The 24950-nt window shown below is 43.0% G+C and overlaps 1 protein-coding gene across 3 annotated transcripts in view; it reads right to left on the bottom strand.

Annotated features, from left to right (window-relative positions):
• The window catches only part of LOC136034446 (leucine-zipper-like transcriptional regulator 1), a 187701-nt gene that overhangs the window by 40468 nt on the left and 122283 nt on the right, over nucleotides 1-24950 (bottom strand). For all 3 annotated transcript variants that reach the window (XM_065715626.1, XM_065715627.1, XM_065715628.1), the window contains 2 exons: nucleotides 5459-5591; nucleotides 488-829 (listed from right to left, as the gene is read on the bottom strand). In XM_065715626.1, coding sequence (XP_065571698.1) covers nucleotides 488-829; nucleotides 5459-5591 — 475 coding nt within the window. The remainder of the gene's footprint in view (nucleotides 1-487; nucleotides 830-5458; nucleotides 5592-24950) is intronic.

Raw genomic sequence — 24950 nt, 5'->3', positions numbered from 1 at the left:
CTCGGACAACTCCCCTTTTCCGTCGTTAATATTCACTCCTTCGAGCCCACATCCCGCGATCCGTTTAAACAAAAATCCCCCTTCTTGCCCCAATAGCAGCTTCCACTGAAAGATATAGAAGAACTTTCACCCCTTACATAGTTGACGTATTCAATCAGTGAATCCGCAGCCTCCCCCCCCCCTCATTCACTTTTTATGTCATAATTTTAATTTTAATGTCCATTTTGTAAATTTTGACGTTTTAATTTTTTAGTCACACAACTAACTTGTATTTCTGTTTTAATTATTTTATCTTTTTTTTTTAATTTTCGATTTTTCATTGTTTTGACATTTTTGCTGATTTGGCATTGACCTTCTAATTTTATAAGCTTAATTTGTTTTGTTTTTAACATTTTTACGTATTTGACATAGACCCATTTATAGTTTTTTGGAATTCTTGGTTTGTTTTTGGTTCTTTTATCGCTATATTGACGCTGAATTTTCTTACCCGTAGTATCAAGTTGAGACGAATCAGCACTCCTTAATTGGGGCATTTGTCGTCTTCGAATAATTTCCACCATCAATGGCTGATCCAATGTTTCAAACTCTTGACTCATAACAATTGTGTTATAATTTGATTCTTTAACAGTGAATCTCATACAAAACTCTTTAATAAAATAGAGTCTCAGCTGAGAGGCATTACGAAGAGCCAACAAAACATTGTCAATACTGATTGTCGACTCCAAGTAGTGGACGCAGAGATGCTCTAATCGCCTCATGTGAAATTGAACAGCTAAACGATAAACATCCATCATCAATAGGACTACGTTGTTGTTGCTAGGCTCTTTGACTAAAACAATAAAAATTGTGAAAATACATTATTTATCGAAAGCACAGTGTTGCCATTCCTAAACTTGTATATTTAACTTTTCAAGAATGACAATCTATGCTTGCTATGCAGCGTTGCCAAGCGGGTGATATTCTAAAGCTATTAAGTTCAATTTAAAAAGGTTTAAAGACTGTCACTGGTACAGCTCCAGGTATTGAAGGAGCAGCTACTGTGCTCACGGTAGATGAGGTTGAGAATTCAAGGAAAAAAAAAGAAAATTATTGGCTCACAATCTAACATCACATCGACATTTGACTCGAACAAAAAATTGTGGAAATACATTATTTATCCAAAGCACAGTGTTGCCATTTCTAAATTTGTATATTTAACTTTTCAAGAATGACAATCTATGCTTGCTATGCAGCGTTGCCAAGCGGGTGATATTCTAAAGCTATTAGGTTCAATTTAAAAAGGTTTAAAGACTGTCACTGGTACAGCTCCAGGTATTGAAGGAGCAGCTACTGTGCTCACGGTAGATGAGGTTGAGAATTCAAGGAAAAAAAAAGAAAATTATTGGCTCACAATCTAACATCACATCGACATTTGACTCGAACAAAAAATTGTGGAAATACATTATTTATCCAAAGCACAGTGTTGCCATTTCTAAACTTGTATATTTAACTTTTCAAGAATGACAATATGCTTGCTATGCAGCGTTGCCAAGCGGGTGATATTCTAAAGCTATTAAATTCAATTTAAAAAGGTTTAAAGACTATCACTGGTACAGCTCCAGGTATTGAAGGAGCAGCTACTGTGCTCACGGTAGATGAGGTTGAGAATTCAAGGAAATAAAAAAAGAAAATTATTGGCTCACAATCTAACATCACATCGACATTTGACTCGAACAAAAAATTGTGGAAATACATTGTTTATCCAAAGCACAGTGTTGCCCTTTCTAAACTTGTATATTTAACTTTTCAAGAATGACAATCTATGCTTGCTATGGAGGGCTGTCAAATGAGTAATATTCTTAAGCTATTAAATCCAACTTTAAGAGGTTCAAAGATTGTCACTGGGTTCAGCACCGGGTATTGAAGGAACAGCAGCTCTGGCCACGGTAGATGAGGTTTAGAATTAAAGAAAAAAAGAAAATTATTGGCTCACAATCTAACATCACATCGACATTTGACTCGAACAAAAAATTGTGAAAATACATTGTTTATCCAAAGCACAGTGTTGCCCTTTCTAAACTTGTATATTTAACTTTTCAAGAATGACAATCTGTGCTTGCTATGCAGCGCTGTCAAATGAGTAATATTCTTAAGCTATTAAATCCAACTTAAAGAGGTTCAAAGATTGTCACTGGGTTCAGCACCGGGTATTGAAGGAACAGCAGCTCTGGCCACGGTAGATGAGGTTTAGAATCCAAGTCCCGTTGTATGAAGGGTAGAAGAAGTTCGGTTCAATATCTAACATCACTCTTTACTGACATTTGAGGAAAACTAATTTTAATAACCGAAATATCCATTAATAATGGAAAAATTATATATTGTATTATAACAAAATTATATGCCAATTTATGCACCGACTTGTAAATTATAAACAGGATCAAATCCCTCCTGTAAACACTTTCCTAGGGGAACATAATTATACTTCTCTTTCATCGTTAAAGTTAATCTAGAAATTAATTTTTAGAGGCATCTACAAGACATTAGTGAGGCCAGAGACTCGAGCTGGGTTTGATAGAAATTAAAATCCTAGAAATATTTTTGTTTGTGTGCTTTAACATGTTCAATCGGTGTCACTGACATTTTACGATTATTCTAGGCACCGTTAGGTGCCGTTGCTATTCCTGTAGAAGACCGCTCTGCCGGTTAAGTTTGGTAAAGAACTAACGTCTCCACAAGTCTCCACAAGGGGACGTGCGAAATTAAAGAGGAGACATTTTTATATTGCTAATTTTATGTTCATTATTAATGTTTAGTTTGCGTTTTCGACAATTCATCCCCATCCATTCCTCCCCAAACGGTTTCATATTGACCTAGGCTAAATTTTAAAATGAAGAAATCCTTACTTTATAATATGCACCAAGTTTCAACAAATCCCTTTTCCTTGTTTCTTTCCCATTGTTTCCATTTTTCGAATGGTGTTTTATAGATTACTAAGTTTTTTTTAATATAGCTTAGGGCTATGAAACAATTAGTAGAGGGAGGGGGCTGGGTATGAATTTTTGAAACTTTAAAAAGCCGTAAAAAATGAAAAAAAAAAATTGCAAAACGAGCAACCCATACATGTCTCTTTTGTTCAAAATGTCTCTCCTTGTCAAAAACCGAACAAAGCAATAAAAATGAACACGAAAATGCAAAAATGAGTAATCCAAAAATGTCTTTCTTTTTGCTCTAGTATTTCTCCATCTGAAGAGCTGCTATTTTTCATTAATCCAAGATCTTCAAAAAGGATTTTGCTAGTGTGTTAATGTGCAAATTCAAACAAACTTCGTGACAAAATAGTTTGTGACAGACTAAAATTTCGAGCTAAATCTGAAACACACACAAAAAAAAGTTAAAATCTAGAGCTGACTTATGATTTTTATATCTTGCGATACTTTATGCTTTTCAACTGCTATAATTGCAAAGCTAAATCTAAGCAAAAATGTTTTTGTTGTGGGTATGGCAGTAACCGAATTAGGTTTTTTTAATTCATTTTGTATATTATGATCATTTGTATATGTATATTTAATACATGTGATCTATATGTTTTCATTAATTGAACTCATTATTTTTCTATTAACTACAGGAATCACGGTTGCAGCGGCAGCTCCAGCCCAATAGAGGGCAGATCACGACCAATAGTAACAAAAAAAAAAAAAAACACTTTTTCACTCGAGAAAATTCAAAGGGTGGGGGGGGGGGGACGCAAAATTTATTTTTCCAAAACTATGGGGGTGGTATATTTGTAATTTTTCAACGAAAATACCGAAAAAGTCATTTCTTACATTACAATTACCCCCAAAACTACGTTTTTCAAAATCTAGGGGAGAAATCCCCCTCCCCAATTAACGCCAAAGGTGATAAAGAACACCGTCTCAACATTAAAATCTTTCTCCGAAATCCATATTCTCTATAACAAGAAATTGCCAACTTCTGGAATGTTTTAAAGCAAGGCCAAGATCCAAAGCAAAAATATTGTTCATAGTGCCTCTTGCCATAAATTGTGCGTCATTTACGGCGTATTTCTAACGTCATTCAGGTATTTCCGCTGATATTTTGACAGGCATCTAGAGCTAGGGTGCTTTCAATACTGCCTTATAAGCTTTTATCGTCAATGGTATGGGACGTAATCCAGTTCTTAAACATGTAATGAATTCTGCAAATACTGGAAAAATGCTTTCAAGAGGATTAAACTTTATTTAACTAGCCCAACCACCAAACGCTTTCTATTGCATTCTATTTCCATTCAATGGTAGATTGTCACTGCAGCCGGGCCACTGCATGACATACTTAATTAGAAAATCCTCCCTTTTCCAGTCCGTGGCGGATATTCTGCAGGATGGAGAAGTGAACCCCGTTCTCTGACCTACAATCTAATTAAATTCCTAGCGGTATCTGCTGATATCAAGGAATTTTTCGGAGATGACATCGTTTAACCTGTTCAAAAAACCTCCTCAGCTTGTTAGTACAAGAAGCTGAGGAAAATTTTGCACTAAGTTAGACGAGGTCATCTCCGAATAATTAATGTCACTTGAGAGCTCCAACAAGCTTGAACCTTCTCCAGAACGCTTGGGATCAGGGAAAATCGAAAAAGCATAGCTATCTGTGTTCGATCAATCATGGATAGGGGCATTTCTGCTCATTGCCAGAGAACTTGGAACTAGTGTAAAGTATTTTTCCATCTTCCATTTCATTCGATTTACGAAAAGATAGAAAGTAGATACAAAAGCTAATTTGTTTTAATAATTGATCATCAATATATTAAAAATCGAAGGACATATCGTAAAGGCCCCCCCCCCCACCAAAAAAAAATCCGTCTGACTCGTAAAAGCGTAAAAAAAATGGACAGAAACAAATTTTTAATGGGTACTTAGGTTATTTTTATGTAGCCCCCCAAAAAATCCTGGTGTAAAACAGCCCCCTAAATAAATCCTGGATACAGCCTTGCATATCGTACACATGAAAAAGCCTTTGGCTTCTTCTTTGTGTAACCTAGTAGAGAAAGAACCCCATTGTCAATAGCCGAGTGTTAAGCACGCTAGATTTGAAATCCTTTGTCTTTGAGGAAAGGGGTCTGGGTCGTGGCGTCGCTGGTTATTGGGTTGGAATATGGATCAGTGGCGTGAATCTTTAAGCTCAGCCACAGTCACCCCAACTCTAAATGGGTACCTGGAAAAATATGAGAAAGGTAAACAGAAAGGGTGTGCCAAAGCAAAGGATGGCTGACTCCCAGCCTCTCATTGCACTTCCTGGCTGAAGGGCCATGATCAGCACCGCCAGTAGGGATTGTAAAGTCCCACGCTGTATTCTTTACCTTAAACTAATTGTCAATAATAGCTGTTCAGCAAAAAAATTATGTTTTTGTCAAAAATTTTGTTTTTTTAGGTCATTCTAAAATTAGTATAAACTGACAGGAATAAACAGTAACACTAAAACTTACTTTTCTTTAAAGGATCAATTCGGTCGGTGTAGATGTAGCTTAATACTAACTGAAATGCTTCTGGGACTGCATCGACAAGTCGTACTTCTAATGTCGGCAAATCTTTCAAAGGGATCTTCGACGTCCCAAACACCTGCAATGAAATGTAAGTTAAATTACGTCGTAGTTATGGAAGTAAGTCGATCATAACATACATATATGATTAAAATGGATATTCGCAAGGAATGAGGATTGACTGATCCCTCTCCCCCCCTTTTTGGAATCTCAAAAGCAGACAAAAAAATAAACAAAATTCGAGATTAATATGACGTTTCTTTGTCAACATAATGCAATGCATCCTGTCAAATAAAAAGAAAAAGAAAAAAAAGACAGGTCCATCTCTGAACATGCGCAGTATTCCTAATTTTGCTCCAGGACTGGAAGAGACCCGTTCTGGCTTTTCTATAACTTATGCGGGTTATAAATTATGCAATGTACAGGAAAATGACTATACTAATTGTTAAAATAATTTAAAAGTCACTAGAAAACATTATTTAATTATCATACATATAATTATTTCATTCTGCTTTGTTTTTGTCTCGGGAAGAAAACAACGAGGATACATTGCATGTTTTTGCCATATATATATATACCAAATAAATGATTTCGCATTGATTTCTTTTAGCTGGCATCACCTTCTTTTTTCATTCTATTTTATGTAGCTTAGATGGTTCGTTTTAGCGTGGTAACTGATTCCTTGGACAAGCGCAAGTTTGTAGAGCATGGTTTTGTTGTTGTATCTCTTTGTTCTGTTGTTGTATTTGAAATAAAGTTCATTTTAACTTCTTTATATCCTACGAATAACTCTTTTTCATTTTTTTTTGTTCTCCAGCTAGAAACAATTTCATAATTGTTTAATTATTATTTAAATAAATAATTTTATCCTCTGATATTTTTTTCTACTTTTTTAATCTTATTTTAATTAATTTTCTCCGTTTCTCATCAGTTTTGTTGGTGTATCTCTTTGTTCTTTTGCTGTATTTCAAATAATGTTCATTTCAATTTCCTTATACCTTACGAACAGTTCTTTTCCATTTTTTTCTGCAGCTAGAAATAATTTTATAATTATTTAATGTTTTAATTATTATATCATCAAATAATTTTCTCCTCTGTTATAATTTTTACGGTTGCATATGTTCCAATCTGAAAGGAAATACCCCACTTAGTCCCATTTTTAGTGTTTGATTCACCCTCAAAATACGCTCAGACAAACTATCAATAAAGTGGCAGTTCGGCTTGTAAATATGGTTACACAAATGCAACTTTATTTAAACAGGAATGCTATAAACAGAATTTCTATGGCGGTTATGATTTATAATTCCTTTAGATGTCCTGCTACAGTCCCTACTATATTTTCATTTTTTTCCAATTATATTTTACCAAAAATTTCAACCAATTTTGCATCAGCTCAATTTGTTTCTTGTCAAAATATACAAAAAAAAAAAAACAGCTCATACTTCTGGCCTCAAAAAAAAGGCTCTATGGCTTGTGTGTGTAGAGGGAACAACTACAGAACTAAATCAACACAAGTAAATCAAGACATGAATCCAACTCATAAACATATCTCTGATTTCTAGACAATTCGATTCAGATTGTTTTTGACATAAGTTGTCACCTTACGTTATCTTTGGAAAATAATGGTTGAGCTTGCCGGTGCCCTTGGTGCAAAGCTGCCATAGCAATGCACTACCATTTTCCTCCAAGATTCCAGGGGACGTGGTACAAATAGACAATGCAACCGCAACAATCAATTTTGCAGGAATAATGTTGAAGATGTTCAAGAACATCTAGGTATTTTCCTTCCTTGGGCTGAAAAAAGTCCTTTGAATCCACATTTAGCTTAATTACGGCATTCTTCGTAATTAAGACGTGCCTTTGTGGCCAGAAGCTATAACTTAGGTCCCTAACCTTCTTGGGGCTCCCCCAAATTATCAGCGTGACCATTTGCCATTTAAATTCACATGTGCCAAGCCTAAAGCATTGTTTGTCGCAATAAACACGTGCAAAGTGTCCTGCACTCTTTAATCGTTTCTTTTAGCGCAGCTTTTTGAAGAATCAGTTTAAAAAAGGTTTAACTATAAAAGAAGTTTTAAAAGAAAAGTAAAGAGCTGTATTAAGCCAAATAGATATAATATCAAATAATAACTCGAGCTTAAAATGAACACAAATCAAAATAAATAAATAAATGACAGCCGTAAGGAGGAGAAATTAGGATTACTTATCAAATCAGACTTAAAACGAACAGAAAGCGCCACAAATAGGAACAGGACTAATACCATGAAAGTCTTCAAAAGATCAGAACACCATTTGCACTTTACATACTGCTTTCTATTCCTAATTCAATGGGAACTTCTACATCCCTCGTAGAAACTGTATGATAAATTTGCACATTTATTGTATTTTAAGTTCTTGCAATTCTCTTAATACTCGTGCTCAAACCCTACAGTTTCCCCCGAATCGACTTCATAGAGTTAAGAGCAGAGTTAGGGGATCAAATTGACCATATTCCTTCACAAAAAAGTCGTATCCAAAGACCATGATTGTAGCATCAGATGCAACCAAGTAAAGAACAAAATACAGCCAGTCCAGTATAACTACAAATTCCAAAATGCCTTTTATTGCATGGTTGCAACATCAGGAGCAACATAGTAAAGAACGAAGTGCAGCCAGCCCAGTCTAACCGCAAATTCCAAAATGCCTTTTGCAGCATGGTTGCAGCATCAGATACAACCTAGTAAAGAACGAAGTGCAGCCAGCACAGTCTAACCACAAATTCCAAAATGCCTTTTGCAGCATGGTTGCAGCATCAGATGCAACCTAGTAAAGAACGAAGTGCAGCCAGCCTAGTCTAACCGCAAATTCCAAAATGCCTTTTGCAACATGGTTGCAGCATCAGATGCAACCTAGTAAAGAGCGAAGTGCCGCCAGCCACGTCTAACCGCAAATTCCAAAATGCCTTTTGCAGCATGGTTACAGGATCAGATGCAAACTAGTAAAGAACGAAGTGCAGCCAGCCCAGTCTAACCGCAAATTCCAAAATGCCTTTTGCAGCATGGTTGCAGCATCAGATGCAACCTAGTAAAGAACGAAGTGCAGCCAGCCCAGTCTAACAACAAATTCCAAAATGCCTTTTGCAGCATGGTTAAAGCATCAGATGCAACCTAGTAAAGAACGAAGTGCAGCCAGCCTAGTCTAACCACAAATTCCAAAATTCCTCTTGCAGCATGGTTGCAGCATCAGATGCAACCTAGTAAAGAACGAAGTGCAGCCAGCCTAGTCTAACCGCAAATTTCAAAATGCCTTTTGTAGCATGGTTGAAGAATCAGATGACACCTAGTAAAGAACGAAGTGCAGCCAGCCTAGTCTAACCGCAAATTCCAAAATGCCTTTTGCAGCATGGTTGCAGCATCAGATGCAACCTAGTAAAGAACGAAGGGCAGCCAGCCCAGTCTAACCACAAATTCCAAAATGCCTTTTGCAGCATGGTTGCAGCATCAGATGCAACCTAGTAAAGAACGAAGTGCAGCCAGCCCAGTCTAACCGCAAATTCCAAAATGCCTTTTGCAGATTGGTTGCAGCATCAGATGCAACCTAGTAAAGAACGAAGTGCAGCCAGCCGGGTCTAACCGCAAATTCCAAAATGCCTTTTGCAGCATGGTTGCAGCATCAGATGCAACCTAGTAAAGAACGAAGTGCAGCCAAAATGTCGTACCCAAAGACCATGATTGCAGCATCAGATGCAACCAAGTAAAGAACGAAATACAGCCAGTCCAGTATAACTGCAAATTCCAAAAAGCCTTTTATTGCATGGTTGCAGCATCAGATGCAACATAGTAAAGAACGAAGTGCAGCCAGCCCAGTCTAACCGAAAATTCCAAAATGCCTTTTGCAGCATGGTTGCAGCATCAGATGCAACCTAGTAAAGAACGAAGTGCAGCCAGCCCAGTCTAACCGCAAATTCCAAAATGCCTTTTGCAGCATGGTTGCAGCATCAGATGCAACCTAGTAAAGAACGAAGTGCAGCCAGCCCAGTCTAACCGCAAATTCCAAAATGCCTTTTGCAGCATGGTTGCAGCATCAGATGCAAACTAGTAAAGAACGAAGTGCAGCCAGCCTAGTCTAACCGCAAATTCCAAAATGCCATTTGCAGCATGGTTGCAGCATCAGATGCAACCTAGTAAAGAACGAAGTGCAGCCAGCCCAGTCTAAACACAAATTCCAAAATGCCTTTTGCAGCATGGTTACAGCATCAGATGCAACCTAGTAAAGAACGAAGTGCAGCCAGCCCAGTCTAACCGCAAATTCCAAAATGCCTTTTGCAGCATGGTTACAGCATCAGATGCAACCTAGTAAAGAACGAAGTGCAACCAGCCCAGTCTAACCGCAAATTCCAAAATGCCTTTTGCAGCATGGTTGCAGCATGAGATGCAACCTAGTAAAGAACGAAGTGCAGCCAGCCCAGTCTAACCGCAAATTCCAAAATGCCTTTTGCAGCATGGTTGCAGCATCAGATGCAACCTTAACGAAGTGCAGCCAGCCTAGTGTAACCACAAATTCCAAAATTCCTTTTGCAGCATGGTTGCAGCATCAGATGCAACCTAGTAAAGAACGAAGTGCAGCCAGCCTAGTCTAAAAGCAAATTCCAAAATGCCTTTTACAACATTGTTGCAGCATCAGATGCAACCTAGTAAAGAACGAAGTGCAGCCAGCCCAGTCTAACCACAAATTCCAAAATGCCTTTTGCAGCATGGTTGCAGCATCAGATGCAACCTAGTAAAGAACGAAGTGCAGCCAGCCCAGTCTAACCGCAAATTCCAAAAACCTTTTACAGTATGGTTGCAGCATCAGATGCAACCTAGTAAAGAACGAAGTGCAGCCAGCCCAGTCTAACCGCAATTTCCTAAATGCCTTTAGCAGCATGGTTGCCGCATCAGATGCAACCTAGTAAAGAACAAAGTGCAGCCAGCCCAGTCTAACCGCAAATTCCAGAAACCTATTACAGCATGGTTGCAGCATCAGATGCAACCTAGTAAAGAACGAAGTGCAGCCATCCCAGTCTAACCGCAAATTCCAAAATGCCTTTTGAAGCATGGTTGCAGCATCAGATGCAACCTAGTAAAGAACGAAGTGCAGCCAGCCTAGTCTAACCGCAAATTCCAAAATGCCTTTTGCAGCATGGTTGCAGCATCAGATGCAACCTAGTAAAGAAGGAAGTGCAGCCAGCCTAGTCTAACCGCAAATTTCAAAATGCCTTTTGCAGCATGGTTGCAGCATCAGATGCAACCTAGTAAAGAACGAAGTGCAGCCAGCCTAGTCTAACCGCAAATTTCAAAATGCCTTTTGCAGCATGGTTACAGCATCAGATGCGACCTAGTAAAGAACGAAGTGCAGCCAGCCCAGTCTAACCGCAAATTCGAAAATGCCTTTTGCAGCATGGTTGCAGCATCAGATGCAACCTAGTAAAGAACGAAGTGCAGCCAGCCCAGTCTAACCGCAAATTCCAAAATGCCTTTTGCAGCATGGTTGCAGCATCAGATGCAACCTAGTAAAGAACGAAGTGCAGCCAGCCCAGTCTAACCGCAAATTCCAAAATGCCTTTTGCAGCATGGTTGCAGCATCAGATGCAACCTAGTAAAGAACGAAGTGCAGCCAGCCCAGTCTAACCGCAAATTCCAAAATGCCTTTTGCAGCAAGGTTGCAGCATCAGATACAACCTAGTGAAGAACGAAGTGCAGCCAGCCTGGTCTAACCGCAAATTCCAAAATGCCTTTTGCAGCATAGTTGCAGCATCAGATGCAACCTAGTAAAAAAAGAAGTGCAGCCAGCCCAGTCTAAGCGCAAATTCCAAAATGCCTTTCGCAGTAGGGTTGCAGCATCAGATGGAACCTAGTAAAGAACGAAGTGCAGCCAGCCTAGTCCAACCGCAAATTCCAAAATGCCTTTTGAAGCATAGTTGCAGCATCAGATGCAACCTAGTAAAGAACGAAGTGCAGCCAGCCCAGTCTAACCGCAAATTCCAAAAGGCCTTTTACAGCATGGTTGCAGCATCAGATGCAACCTAGTAAAGAACGAAGTGCAGCCAGCCCAGTCAAACCGCAAATTCCAAAATGCCTTTTGCAGCATGGTTGCAGGATCAGATGCAACCTAGTAAAGAACGAAGTGCAGCCAGCCCAGTCTAACCGCAAATTCCAAAATGCCTTTTGCAGCATGGTTGCAGCATCAGATGCAACCTAGTAAAGAACGAAGTGCAGCCAGCCCAGTCTAACCGCAAATTCCAAAATGCCTTTTGCAGCATGGTTGCAGCATCAGATGCAACCTAGTAAAGAACGAAGTGCAGCCAGCCTAGTCTAACCGCAAATTCCAAAATGCCTTTTGCAGCATGGTTGCAGCATCAGATGCAACCTAGTAAAGAACGAAGTGCAGCCAGCCCAGTCTAACCGCAAATTCCAAAATGCCTTTTGCAGCATGGTTGCAGCATCAGATGCAACCTAGTAAAGAACGAAGTGCAGCCAGCCTAGTCTAACCGCAAATTCCAAAATGCCTTTTGCAGCATGGTTGCAGCATCAGATGCAACCTAGTAAAGAACGAAGTGCAGCCAGCCCAGTCTAACCGCAAATTCCAAAATGCCTTTTGCAGCATGGTTGCAGCATCAGATGCAACCTAGTAAAGAACGAAGTGCAGCCAGCCAGTCTAACCGCAAATTCCAAAATGCCTTTTGCAGCATGGTTGCAGCATCAGATGCAACCTAGTAAAGAACGAAGTGCAGCCAGCCCAGTCTAACCGCAAATTCCAAAATGCCTTTTGCAGCATGGTTGCAGCATCAGATGCAACCTAGTAAAGAACGAAGTGCAGCCAGCCCAGTCTAACCGCAAATTCCAAAATGCCTTTTGCAGCATGGTTGCAGCATCAGATGCAACCTAGTAAAGAACGAAGTGCAGCCAGCCCAGTCTAACCGCAAATTCCAAAATGCCTTTTGCAGCATGGTTGCAGCATCAGATGCAACCTAGTAAAGAACGAAGTGCAGCCAGCCCAGTCTAACCGCAAATTCCAATTGCCTTTTGCAGCATGGTTGCAGCATCAGATGAAACCTAGTAAAGAACGAAGTGCAGCCAGCACAGTCTAACCGCAAACTCCAAAATGCCTTTTACAGCATGGTTGCAGCATCAGATGCAACCTAGTAAAGAACGAAGTGCAGCCAGCCCAGTCTAACCGCAAATTCCAAAACCTTTTACAGCATGGTTGCAGCATCAGATGCAACCTAGTAAAGAACGAAGTGCAGCCAGCCCAGTCTAACCGCAAATTCCAAAATGCCTTTTGCAGCATGGTTGCAGCATCAGATGCAACCTAGTAAAGAACGAAGTGCAGCCAGCCTAGTCTAACCGCAAATTCCAAAATGCCTTTTGCAGCATGGTTGCAGCATCAGATGCAACCTAGTAAAGAACGAAGTGCAGCCAGCCTAGTCTAACCGCAAATTCCAAAATGCCTTTTGCAGCATGGTTGCAGCATCAGATGCAACCTAGTAAAGAACGAAGTGCAGCCAGCCCAGTCTAACCGCAAATTCCAAAATGCCTTTTGCAGCATGGTTGCAGCATCAGATGCAACCTAGTAAAGAACGAAGTGCAGCCAGCCTAGTCTAACCGCAAATTCCAAAATGCCTTTTGCAGCATGGTTGCAGCATCAGATGCAACCTAGTAAAGAACGAAGTGCAGCCAGCCTAGTCTAACCGCAAATTCCAAAATGCCTTTTGCAGCATGGTTGCAGCATCAGATGCAACCTAGTAAAGAACGAAGTGCAGCCAGCCTAGTCTAACCGCAAATTCCAAAATGCCTTTTGCAGCATGGTTGCAGCATCAGATGCAACCTAGTAAAGAACGAAGTGCAGCCAGCCCAGTCTAACCGCAAATTCCAAAATGCCTTTTGCAGCATGGTTGCAGCATCAGATGCAACCTAGTAAAGAACGAAGTGCAGCCAGCCCAGTCTAACCGCAAATTCCAAAATGCCTTTTGCAGCATGGTTGCAGCATCAGATGCAACCTAGTAAAGAACGAAGTGCAGCCAGCCTAGTCTAACCGCAAATTCCAAAATGCCTTTTGCAGCATGGTTGCAGCATCAGATGCAACCTAGTAAAGAACGAAGTGCAGCCAGCCTAGTCTAACCGCAAATTCCAAAATGCCTTTTGCAGCATGGTTGCAGCATCAGATGCAACCTAGTAAAGAACGAAGTGCAGCCAGCCTAGTCTAACCGCAAATTCCAAAATGCCTTTTGCAGCATGGTTGCAGCATCAGATGCAACCTAGTAAAGAACGAAGTGCAGCCAGCCTAGTCTAACCGCAAATTCCAAAATGCCTTTTGCAGCATGGTTGCAGCATCAGATGCAACCTAGTAAAGAACGAAGTGCAGCCAGCCTAGTCTAACCGCAAATTCCAAAATGCCTTTTGCAGCATGGTTGCAGCATCAGATGCAACCTAGTAAAGAACGAAGTGCAGCCAGCCCAGTCTAACCGCAAATTCCAAAATGCCTTTTGCAGCATGGTTGCAGCATCAGATGCAACCTAGTAAAGAACGAAGTGCAGCCAGCCCAGTCTAACCGCAAATTCCAAAATGCCTTTTGCAGCATGGTTGCAGCATCAGATGCAACCTAGTAAAGAACGAAGTGCAGCCAGCCTAGTCTAACCGCAAATTCCAAAATGCCTTTTGCAGCATGGTTGCAGCATCAGATGCAACCTAGTAAAGAACGAAGTGCAGCCAGCCTAGTCTAACCGCAAATTCCAAAATGCCTTTTGCAGCATGGTTGCAGCATCAGATGCAACCTAGTAAAGAACGAAGTGCAGCCAGCCTAGTCTAACCGCAAATTCCAAAATGCCTTTTGCAGCATGGTTGCAGCATCAGATGCAACCTAGTAAAGAACGAAGTGCAGCCAGCCCAGTCTAACCGCAAATTCCAAAATGCCTTTTGCAGCATGGTTGCAGCATCAGATGCAACCTAGTAAAGAACGAAGTGCAGCCAGCCCAGTCTAACCGCAAATTCCAAAATGCCTTTTGCAGCATGGTTGCAGCATCAGATGCAACCTAGTAAAGAACGAGTGCGGCCAGCCCAGTCTAACCGCAAATTCCAAAAATGCCTTTTGCAGCATGGTTGCAGCATCAGATGCAACCTAGTAAAGAACGAAGTGCAGCCAGCCTAGTCTAACCGCAAATTCCAAAATGCCTTTTGCAGCATGGTTGCAGCATCAGATGCAACCTAGTAAAGAACGAAGTGCAGCCAGCCCAGTCTAACCGCAAATTCCAAAATGCCTTTTGCAGCATGGTTGCAGCATCAGATGCAACCTAGTAAAGAACGAAGTGCAGCCAGCCAGTCTAACCGCAAATTCCAAAATGCCTTTTACAGCATGGTTGCAGCATCAGATGCAACCTAGTAAAGAACGAAGTGCAGCCAGCCCAGTCTAACCGCAAATTCCAAAACCTTTTACAGCATGGTTGCAGCATCAGATGCAACCTAGTAAAGAACGAAGTGCAGCCAGCCCAGTCTAACCGCAAATTCCAAAATGCCTTTTGCAGCATGGTTGCAGCATCAGATGCAACCTAGTAAAGAACGAAGTGCAGCCAGCCTAGTCTAACCGCAAATTCCAAAATGCCTTTTGCAGCATGGTTGCAGCATCAGATGCAACCTAGTAAAGAACGAAGTGCAGCCAGCCTAGTCTAACCGCAAATTCCAAAATGCCTTTTGCAGCATGGTTGCAGCATCAGATGCAACCTAGTAAAGAACGAAGTGCAGCCAGCCCAGTCTAACTGCAAATTCCAAAATGCCTTTTGCAGCATGGTTGCAGCATCAGATGCAACCTAGTAAAGAACGAAGTGCAGCACAGCCTAGTCTAACCGCAAATTCCAAAATGCCTTTTGCAGCATGGTTGCAGCATCAGATGCAACCTAGTAAAGAACGAAGTGCAGCCAGCCTAGTCTAACCGCAAATTCCAAAATGCCTTTTGCAGCATGGTTGCAGCATCAGATGCAACCTAGTAAAGAACGAAGTGCAGCCAGCCTAGTCTAACCGCAAATTCCAAAATGCCTTTTACAGCATGGTTGCAGCATCAGATGCAACCTAGTAAAGAACGAAGTGCAGCCAGCCCAGTCTAACCGCAAATTCCAAAATGCCTTTTGCAGCATGGTTGCAGCATCAGATGCAACCTAGTAAAGAACGAAGTGCAGCCAGCCCAGTCTAACCGCAAATTCCAAAATGCCTTTTGCAGCATGGTTGCAGCATCAGATGCAACCTAGTAAAGAACGAAGTGCAGCCAGCCTAGTCTAACCGCAAATTCCAAAATGCCTTTTACAACATGGTTGCAGCATCAGATGCAACCTAGTAAAGAACGAAGTGCAGCCAGCCCAGTCTAACCACAAATTCCAAAATGCCTTTTGCAGCATGGTTGCAGCATCAGATGCAACCTAGTAAAGAACGAAGTGCAGCCAGTCTAGTCTAACCGCAAATTCCAAAATGCCTTTTGCAGCATGGTTGCAGCATCAGATACAACCTAGTAAAGAACGAAGTGCAGCCAGCCTAGTCTAACCGCAAATTCCGAAATGCCTTTTGCAGCATGGTTGCAGCATCAGATGCAACGTAAGAAAGAACGAAGTGCAGCCAGCCTAGTCTAACCGCAAATTCCAAAATACCTTTTACAGCATGGTTGCAGCATCAGAAGCAACCTAGTAAAGAACGAAGTGCAGCCAGCCCAGTCTAACCGCAAATTCCAAAATGCCTTTTGCAGCATGGTTACAGAATCAGATGCGACCTAGTAAAGAACGAAGTGCAGCCAGCCCAGTCTAACCGCAAATTCCAAAATGCCTTTTGCAGCATGATTGCAGCATCAGATGCAACCTAGTAAAGAACGAAGTGCAGCCAGCCTAGTCTAACCGAAAATTCCAAAATGCCTTTTGCAGCATGGTTGCAGCATCAGATGCAACCTAGTAAAGAACGATGTGCGGCCAGCCCAGTCTAACCGCAAATTCAAAAATGCCTTTTGCAGCATGGTTGCAGCATCAGATGCAACCTAGTAAAGAACGAAGTGCAGCCAGCCTAGTCTAACCGCAAATTCCAAAATGCCTTTTGCAGCATGGTTGCAGCATCAGATGCAACCTAGTAAAGAACGAAGTGCAGCCAGCCCAGTCTAACCGCAAATTCCAAAATGCCTTTTGCAGCATGGTTGCAGCATCAGATGCAACCTAGTAAAGAACGAAGTGCAGCCAGCCAGTCTAACCGCAAATTCCAAAATGCCTTTTACAGCATGGTTGCAGCATCAGATGCAACCTAGTAAAGAACGAAGTGCAGCCAGCCCAGTCTAACCGCAAATTCCAAAAATGCCTTTTGCAGCATGGTTGCAGCATCAGATGCAACCTAGTAAAGAACGAAGTGCAGCCAGCCCAGTCTAACCGCAAATTCCAAAATGCCTTTTGCAGCATGGTTGCAGCATCAGATGCAACCTAGTAAAGAACGAAGTGCAGCCAGCCTAGTCTAACCGCAAATTCCAAAATGCCTTTTGCAGCATGGTTGCAGCATCAGATGCAACCTAGTAAAGAACGAAGTGCAGCCAGCCAGTCTAACCGCAAATTCCAAAATGCCTTTTGCAGCATGGTTGCAGCATCAGATGCAACCTAGTAAAGAACGAAGTGCAGCCAGCCCAGTCTAACCGCAAATTCCAAAATGCCTTTTGCAGCATGGTTGCAGCATCAGATGCAACCTAGTAAAGAACGAAGTGCAGCCAGCCTAGTCTAACCGCAAATTCCAAAATGCCTTTTGCAGCATGGTTGCAGCATCAGATGCAACCTAGTAAAGAACGAAGTGCAGCCAGCCTAGTCTAACCGCAAATTCCAAAATGCCTTTTGCAGCATGGTTGCAGCATCAGATGCAACCTAGTAAAGAACGAAGTGCAGCCAGCCTAGTCTAACCGCAAATTCCAAAATGCCTTTTGCAGCATGGTTGCAGCATCAGATGCAACCTAGTAAAGAACGAAGTGCAGCCAGCCCAGTCTAACCGCAAATTCCAAAATGCCTTTTGCAGCATGGTTGCAGCATCAGATGCAACCTAGTAAAGAACGAAGTGCAGCCAGCCCAGTCTAACCGCAAATTCCAAAATGCCTTTTGCAGCATGGTTGCAGCATCAGATGCAACCTAGTAAAGAACGAAGTGCAGCCAGCCCTAGTCTAACCGCAAATTCCAAAATGCCTTTTGCAGCATGGTTGCAGCATCAGATGCAACCTAGTAAAGAACGAAGTGCAGCCAGCCTAGTCTAACCGCAAATTCCAAAATGCCTTTTGCAGCATGGTTGCAGCATCAGATGCAACCTAGTAAAGAACGAAGTGCAGCCAGCCTAGTCTAACCGCAAATTCCAAAATGCCTTTTGCAGCATGGTTGCAGCATCAGATGCAACCTAGTAAAGAACGAAGTGCAGCCAGCCTAGTCTAACCGCAAATTCCAAAATGCCTTTTGCAGCATGGTTGCAGCATCAGATGCAACCTAGTAAAGAACGAAGTGCAGCCAGCCCAGTCTAACCGCAAATTCCAAAATGCCTTTTGCAGCATGGTTGCAGCATCAGATGCAACCTAGTAAAGAACGAAGTGCAGCCAGCCCAGTCTAACCGCAAATTCCAAAATGCCTTTTGCAGCATGGTTGCAGCATCAGATGCAACCTAGTAAAGAACGAAGTGCAGCCAGCCCAGTCTAACCGCAAATTCCAAAATGCCTTTTGCAGCATGGTTGCAGCATCAGATGCAACCTAGTAAAGAACGAAGTGCAGCCAGCCGGGTCTAACCGAAAATTCCAAAATGCCTTTTGCAGCATGGTTGCAGCATCAGATGCAACCTAGTAAAGAACGAAGTGCAGCCAAAATGTCTAACCCAAAGACCATGATTACAGCATCAGATGCAACCAAGTAAAGAACGAAGTGCAGCCAGCCCAGTCTAACCGCAAATTCCAAAATGCCTTTTGCAGCATGGTTGCAGCATCAGATGCAACCTAGTAAAGAACGAAGTGCAGCCAGCCCAGTCTAACCGCAAATTCCAAAATGCCTTTTGCAGCATGGTTGCAGCATCAGATGCAACCTAGTAAAGAACGAAGTGCAGCCAGCCCAGTCTAACCGCAAATTCCAAAATGCCTTTTGCAGCATGGTTGCAGCATCAGATGCAACCTAGTAAAGAACGAAGTGCAGCCAGCCCAGTCTAACCGCAAATTCCAAAATGCCATTTGCAGCATGGTTGCAGCATCAGATGCAACCTAGTAAAGAACGAAGTGCAGCCAGCCCAGTCTAACCGCAAATTCCAAAATGCCTTTTGCAGCATGGTTACAGCATCAGATGCAACCTAGTAAAGAACGAAGTGCAGCCAGCCCAGTCTAACCGCAAATTCCAAAATGCCTTTTGCAGCATGGTTGCAGCATCAGATGCAACCTAGTAAAGAACGAAGTGCAGCCAGCCAGTCTAACCGCAAATTCCAAAATGCCTTTTGCAGCATGGTTGCAGCATCAGATGCAACCTAGTAAAGAACGAAGTGCAGCCAGCCTAGTCTAACCGCAAATTCCAAAATCCTTTTGCAGCATGGTTGCAGCATCAGATGCAACCTAGTAAAGAACGAAGTGCAGCCAGCCTAGTCTAACCGCAAATTCCAAAATGCCTTTTACAACATGGTTGCAGCATCAGATGCAACCTAGTAAAGAACGAAGTGCAGCCATCCTGGATACAACCTAGTGAAGAACGAAGTGCAGCCAGCCTGGTCTAACCGCGAATTCCAAAATGCCTTTTGCAGCATAGTTGCAGCATCAGATGCAACCTAGTAAAAAAAGAAGTGCAGCCAGCCCAGACTAAGCGCAAATTCCAAAATGCCTTTCGCAGTAGGGTTGCAGCATCAGATGCAACCTAGTAAAGAACGAAGTGCAGCCAGCCTAGTCTAACCGCAAATTCCAAAATGCCTTTTGCAGCATGGTTGCAGCATCAGATGCAACCTAGTAAAGAACGAAGTGCAGCCAGCCCAGTCTAACCGCAAATTCCAAAATGCCTTTTGCAGCATGGTTGCAGCATCAGATGCAACCTAGTAAAGAACGAAGTGCAGCCAGCCCAGTCTAACCGCAAATTCCAAAATGCCTTTTGCAGCATGGTTGCAGCATCAGATGCAACCTAGTAAAGAACGAAGTGCAGCCAGCCCAGTCTAACCGCAAATTCCAAAATGCCTTTTGCAGCATGGTTGCAGCATCAGATGCAACCTAGTAAAGAACGAAGTGCAGCCAGCCCAGTCTAACCGCAAATTCCAAAATGCCTTTTGCAGCATGGTTGCAGCATCAGATGCAACCTAGTAAAGAACGAAGTGCAGCCAGCCCAGTCTAACCGCAAATTCCAAAATGCCTTTTGCAGCATGGTTGCAGCATCAGATGCAACCTAGTAAAGAACGAAGTGCAGCCAGCCCAGTCTAACCGCAAATTCCAAAATGCCTTTTGCAGCATGGTTGCAGCATCAGATGCAACCTAGTAAAGAACGAAGTGCAGCCAGCCCAGTCTAACCGCAAATTCCAAAATGCCTTTTGCAGCATGGTTGCAGCATCAGATGCAACCTAGTAAAGAACGAAGTGCAGCCAGCCCAGTCTAACCGCAAATTCCAAAATGCCTTTTGCAGCATGGTTGCAGCATCAGATGCAACCTAGTAAAGAACGAAGTGCAGCCAGCCTAGTCTAACCGCAAATTCCAAAATGCCTTTTGCAGCATGGTTGCAGCATCAGATGCAACCTAGTAAAGAACGAAGTGCAGCCAGCCCAGTCTAACCGCAAATTCCAAAATGCCTTTTGCAGCATGGTTGCAGCATCAGATGCAACCTAGTAAAGAACGAAGTGCAGCCAGCCCAGTCTAACCGCAAATTCCAAAATGCCTTTTGCAGCATGGTTGCAGCATCAGATGCAACCTAGTAAAGAACGAAGTGCAGCCAGCCCAGTCTAACCGCAAATTCCAAAATGCCTTTTGCAGCATGGTTGCAGCATCAGATGCAACCTAGTAAAGAACGAAGTGCAGCCAGCCTAGTCTAACCGCAAATTCCAAAATGCCTTTTGCAGCATGGTTGCAGCATCAGATGCAACCTAGTAAAGAACGAAGTGCAGCCAGCCCAGTCTAACCGCAAATTCCAAAATGCCTTTTGCAGCATGGTTGCAGCATCAGATGCAACCTAGTAAAGAACGAAGTGCAGCCAGCCTAGTCTAACCGCAAATTCCAAAATGCCTTTTGCAGCATGGTTGCAGCATCAGATGCAACCTAGTAAAGAACGAAGTGCAGCCAGCCCAGTCTAACCGCAAATTCCAAAATGCCTTTTACAGCATGGTTGCAGCATCAGATGCAACCTAGTAAAGAACGAAGTGCAGCCAGCCCAGTCTAACCGCAAATTCCAAAATGCCTTTTGCAGCATGGTTGCAGCATCAGATGCAACCTAGTAAAGAACGAAGTGCAGCCAGCCCAGTCTAACCGCAAATTCCAAAATGCCTTTTGCAGCATGGTTGCAGCATCAGATGCAACCTAGTAAAGAACGAAGTGCAGCCAGCCTAGTCTAACCGCAAATTCCAAAATGCCTTTTGCAGCATGGTTGCAGCATCAGATGCAACCTAGTAAAGAACGAAGTGCAGCCAGCCTAGTCTAACCGCAAATTCCAAAATGCCTTTTGCAGCATGGTTGCAGCATCAGATGCAACCTAGTAAAGAACGAAGTGCAGCCAGCCTAGTCTAACCGCAAATTCCAAAATGCCTTTTGCAGCATGGTTGCAGCATCAGATGCAACCTAGTAAAGAACGAAGTGCAGCCAGCCCAGTCTAACCGCAAATTCCAAAATGCCTTTTGCAGCATGGTTGCAGCATCAGATGCAACCTAGTAAAGAACGAAGTGCAGCCAGCCCAGTCTAACCGCAAATTCCAAAATGCCTTTTGCAGCATGGTTGCAGCATCAGATGCAACCTAGTAAAGAACGAAGTGCAGCCAGCCAGTCTAACCGCAAATTCCAAAATGCCTTTTGCAGCATGGTTGCAGCATCAGATGCAACCTAGTAAAGAACGAAGTGCAGCCAGCCCAGTCTAACCGCAAATTCCAAAATGCCTTTTGCAGCATGGTTGCAGCATCAGATGCAACCTAGTAAAGAACGAAGTGCAGCCAGCCCAGTCTAACCGAAAATTCCAAAATGCCTTTTGCAGCATGGTTGCAGCATCAGATGCAACCTAGTAAAGAACGAAGTGCAGCCAGCCCAGTCTAACCGCAAATTCCAAAATGCCTTTTGCAGCATGGTTGCAGCATCAGATGCAACCTAGTAAAGAACGAAGTGCAGCCAGCCTAGTCTAACCGCAAATTCCAAAATGCCTTTTGCAGCATGGTTGCAGCATCAGATGCAACCTAGTAAAGAACGAAGTGCAGCCAGCCCAGTCTAACCGCAAATTCCAAAATGCCTTTTGCAGCATGGTTGCAGCATCAGATGCAACCTAGTAAAGAACGAAGTGCAGCCAGCCAGTCTAACCGCAAATTCCAAAATGCCTTTTGCAGCATGGTTGCAGCATCAGATGCAACCTAGTAAAGAACGAAGTGCAGCCAGCCCAGTCTAACCGCAAATTCCAAAATGCCTTTTGCAGCATGGTTGCAGCATCAGATGCAACCTAGTAAAGAACGAAGTGCAGCCAGCCCAGTCTAACCGCAAATTCCAAAATGCCTTTTGCAGCATGGTTGCAGCATCAGATGCAACCTAGTAAAGAACGAAGTGCAGCCAGCCCAGTCTAACCGCAAATTCCAAAATGCCTTTTGCAGCATGGTTGCAGCATCAGATGCAACCTAGTAAAGAACGAAGTGCAGCCAGCCCAGTCTAACCGCAAATTCCAAAATGCCTTTTGCAGCATGGTTGCAGCATCAGATGCAACCTAGTAAAGAACGAAGTGCAGCCAGCCTAGTCTAACCGCAAATTCCAAAATGCCTTTTGCAGCATGGTTGCAGCATCAGATGCAACCTAGTAAAGAACGAAGTGCAGCCAGCCTAGTCTAACCGCAAATTCCAAAATGCCTTTTGCAGCATGGTTGCAGCATCAGATGCAACCTAGTAAAGAACGAAGTGCAGCCAGCCCAGTCTAACCGCAAATTCCAAAATGCCTTTTGCAGCATGGTTGCAGCATCAGATGCAACCTAGTAAAGAACGAAGTGCAGCCAGCCCAGTCTAACCGCAAATTCCAAAATGCCTTTTGCAGCATGGTTGCAGCATCAGATGCAACCTAGTAAAGAACGAAGTGCAGCCAGCCCAGTCTAACCGCAAATTCCAAAATGCCTTTTGCAGCATGGTTGCAGCATCAGATGCAACCTAGTAAAGAACGAAGTGCAGCCAGCCCAGTCTAACCGCAAATTCCAAAATGCCTTTTGCAGCATGGTTGCAGCATCAGATGCAACCTAGTAAAGAACGAAGTGCAGCCAGCCTAGTCTAACCGCAAATTCCAAAATGCCTTTTGCAGCATGGTTGCAGCATCAGATGCAACCTAGTAAAGAACGAAGTGCAGCCAGCCCAGTCTAACCGCAAATTCCAAAATGCCTTTTGCAGCATGGTTGCAGCATCAGATGCAACCTAGTAAAGAACGAAGTGCAGCCAGCCTAGTCTAACCGCAAATTCCAAAATGCCTTTTGCAGCATGGTTGCAGCATCAGATGCAACCTAGTAAAGAACGAAGTGCAGCCAGCCCAGTCTAACCGCAAATTCCAAAATGCCTTTTGCAGCATGGTTGCAGCATCAGATGCAACCTAGTAAAGAACGAAGTGCAGCCAGCCTAGTCTAACCGCAAATTCCAAAATGCCTTTTGCAGCATGGTTGCAGCATCAGATGCAACCTAGTAAAGAACGAAGTGCAGCCAGCCCAGTCTAACCGCAAATTCCAAAATGCCTTTTGCAGCATGGTTGCAGCATCAGATGCAACCTAGTAAAGAACGAAGTGCAGCCAGCCCAGTCTAACCGCAAATTCCAAAATGCCTTTTGCAGCATGGTTGCAGCATCAGATGCAACCTAGTAAAGAACGAAGTGCAGCCAGCCCAGTCTAACCGCAAATTCCAAAATGCCTTTTGCAGCATGGTTGCAGCATCAGATGCAACCTAGTAAAGAACGAAGTGCAGCCAGCCTAGTCTAACCGCAAATTCCAAAATGCCTTTTGCAGCATGGTTGCAGCATCAGATGCAACCTAGTAAAGAACGAAGTGCAGCCAGCCTAGTCTAACCGCAAATTCCAAAATGCCTTTTGCAGCATGGTTGCAGCATCAGATGCAACCTAGTAAAGAACGAAGTGCAGCCAGCCCAGTCTAACCGCAAATTCCAAAATGCCTTTTGCAGCATGGTTGCAGCATCAGATGCAACCTAGTAAAGAACGAAGTGCAGCCAGCCTAGTCTAACCGCAAATTCCAAAATGCCTTTTGCAGCATGGTTGCAGCATCAGATGCAACCTAGTAAAGAACGAAGTGCAGCCAGCCCAGTCTAACCGCAAATTCCAAAATGCCTTTTGCAGCATGGTTGCAGCATCAGATGCAACCTAGTAAAGAACGAAGTGCAGCCAGCCCAGTCTAACCGCAAATTCCAAAATGCCTTTTGCAGCATGGTTGCAGCATCAGATGCAACCTAGTAAAGAACGAAGTGCAGCCAGCCAGTCTAACCGCAAATTCCAAAATGCCTTTTGCAGCATGGTTGCAGCATCAGATGCAACCTAGTAAAGAACGAAGTGCAGCCAGCCTAGTCTAACCGCAAATTCCAAAATGCCTTTTGCAGCATGGTTGCAGCATCAGATGCAACCTAGTAAAGAACGAAGTGCAGCCAGCCCAGTCTAACCGCAAATTCCAAAATGCCTTTTGCAGCATGGTTGCAGCATCAGATGCAACCTAGTAAAGAACGAAGTGCAGCCAGCCTAGTCTAACCGCAAATTCCAAAATGCCTTTTGCAGCATGGTTGCAGCATCAGATGCAACCTAGTAAAGAACGAAGTGCAGCCAGCCCAGTCTAACCGCAAATTCCAAAATGCCTTTTGCAGCATGGTTGCAGCATCAGATGCAACCTAGTAAAGAACGAAGTGCAGCCAGCCCAGTCTAACCGCAAATTCCAAAATGCCTTTTGCAGCATGGTTGCAGCATCAGATGCAACCTAGTAAAGAACGAAGTGCAGCCAGCCTAGTCTAACCGCAAATTCCAAAATGCCTTTTGCAGCATGGTTGCAGCATCAGATGCAACCTAGTAAAGAACGAAGTGCAGCCAGCCCAGTCTAACCGCAAATTCCAAAATGCCTTTTGCAGCATGGTTGCAGCATCAGATGCAACCTAGTAAAGAACGAAGTGCAGCCAGCCTAGTCTAACCGCAAATTCCAAAATGCCTTTTGCAGCATGGTTGCAGCATCAGATGCAACCTAGTAAAGAACGAAGTGCAGCCAGCCCAGTCTAACCGCAAATTCCAAAATGCCTTTT

Source organism: Artemia franciscana, chromosome 13 (assembly GCF_032884065.1).
Source record: "Artemia franciscana chromosome 13, ASM3288406v1, whole genome shotgun sequence".
NCBI classification, from domain to species: Eukaryota; Metazoa; Arthropoda; class Branchiopoda; order Anostraca; family Artemiidae; genus Artemia; species Artemia franciscana.
The sequence above is the reverse complement of the archived record's forward strand: the minus strand, read 5'-3'. Positions and strand labels throughout refer to the sequence as shown.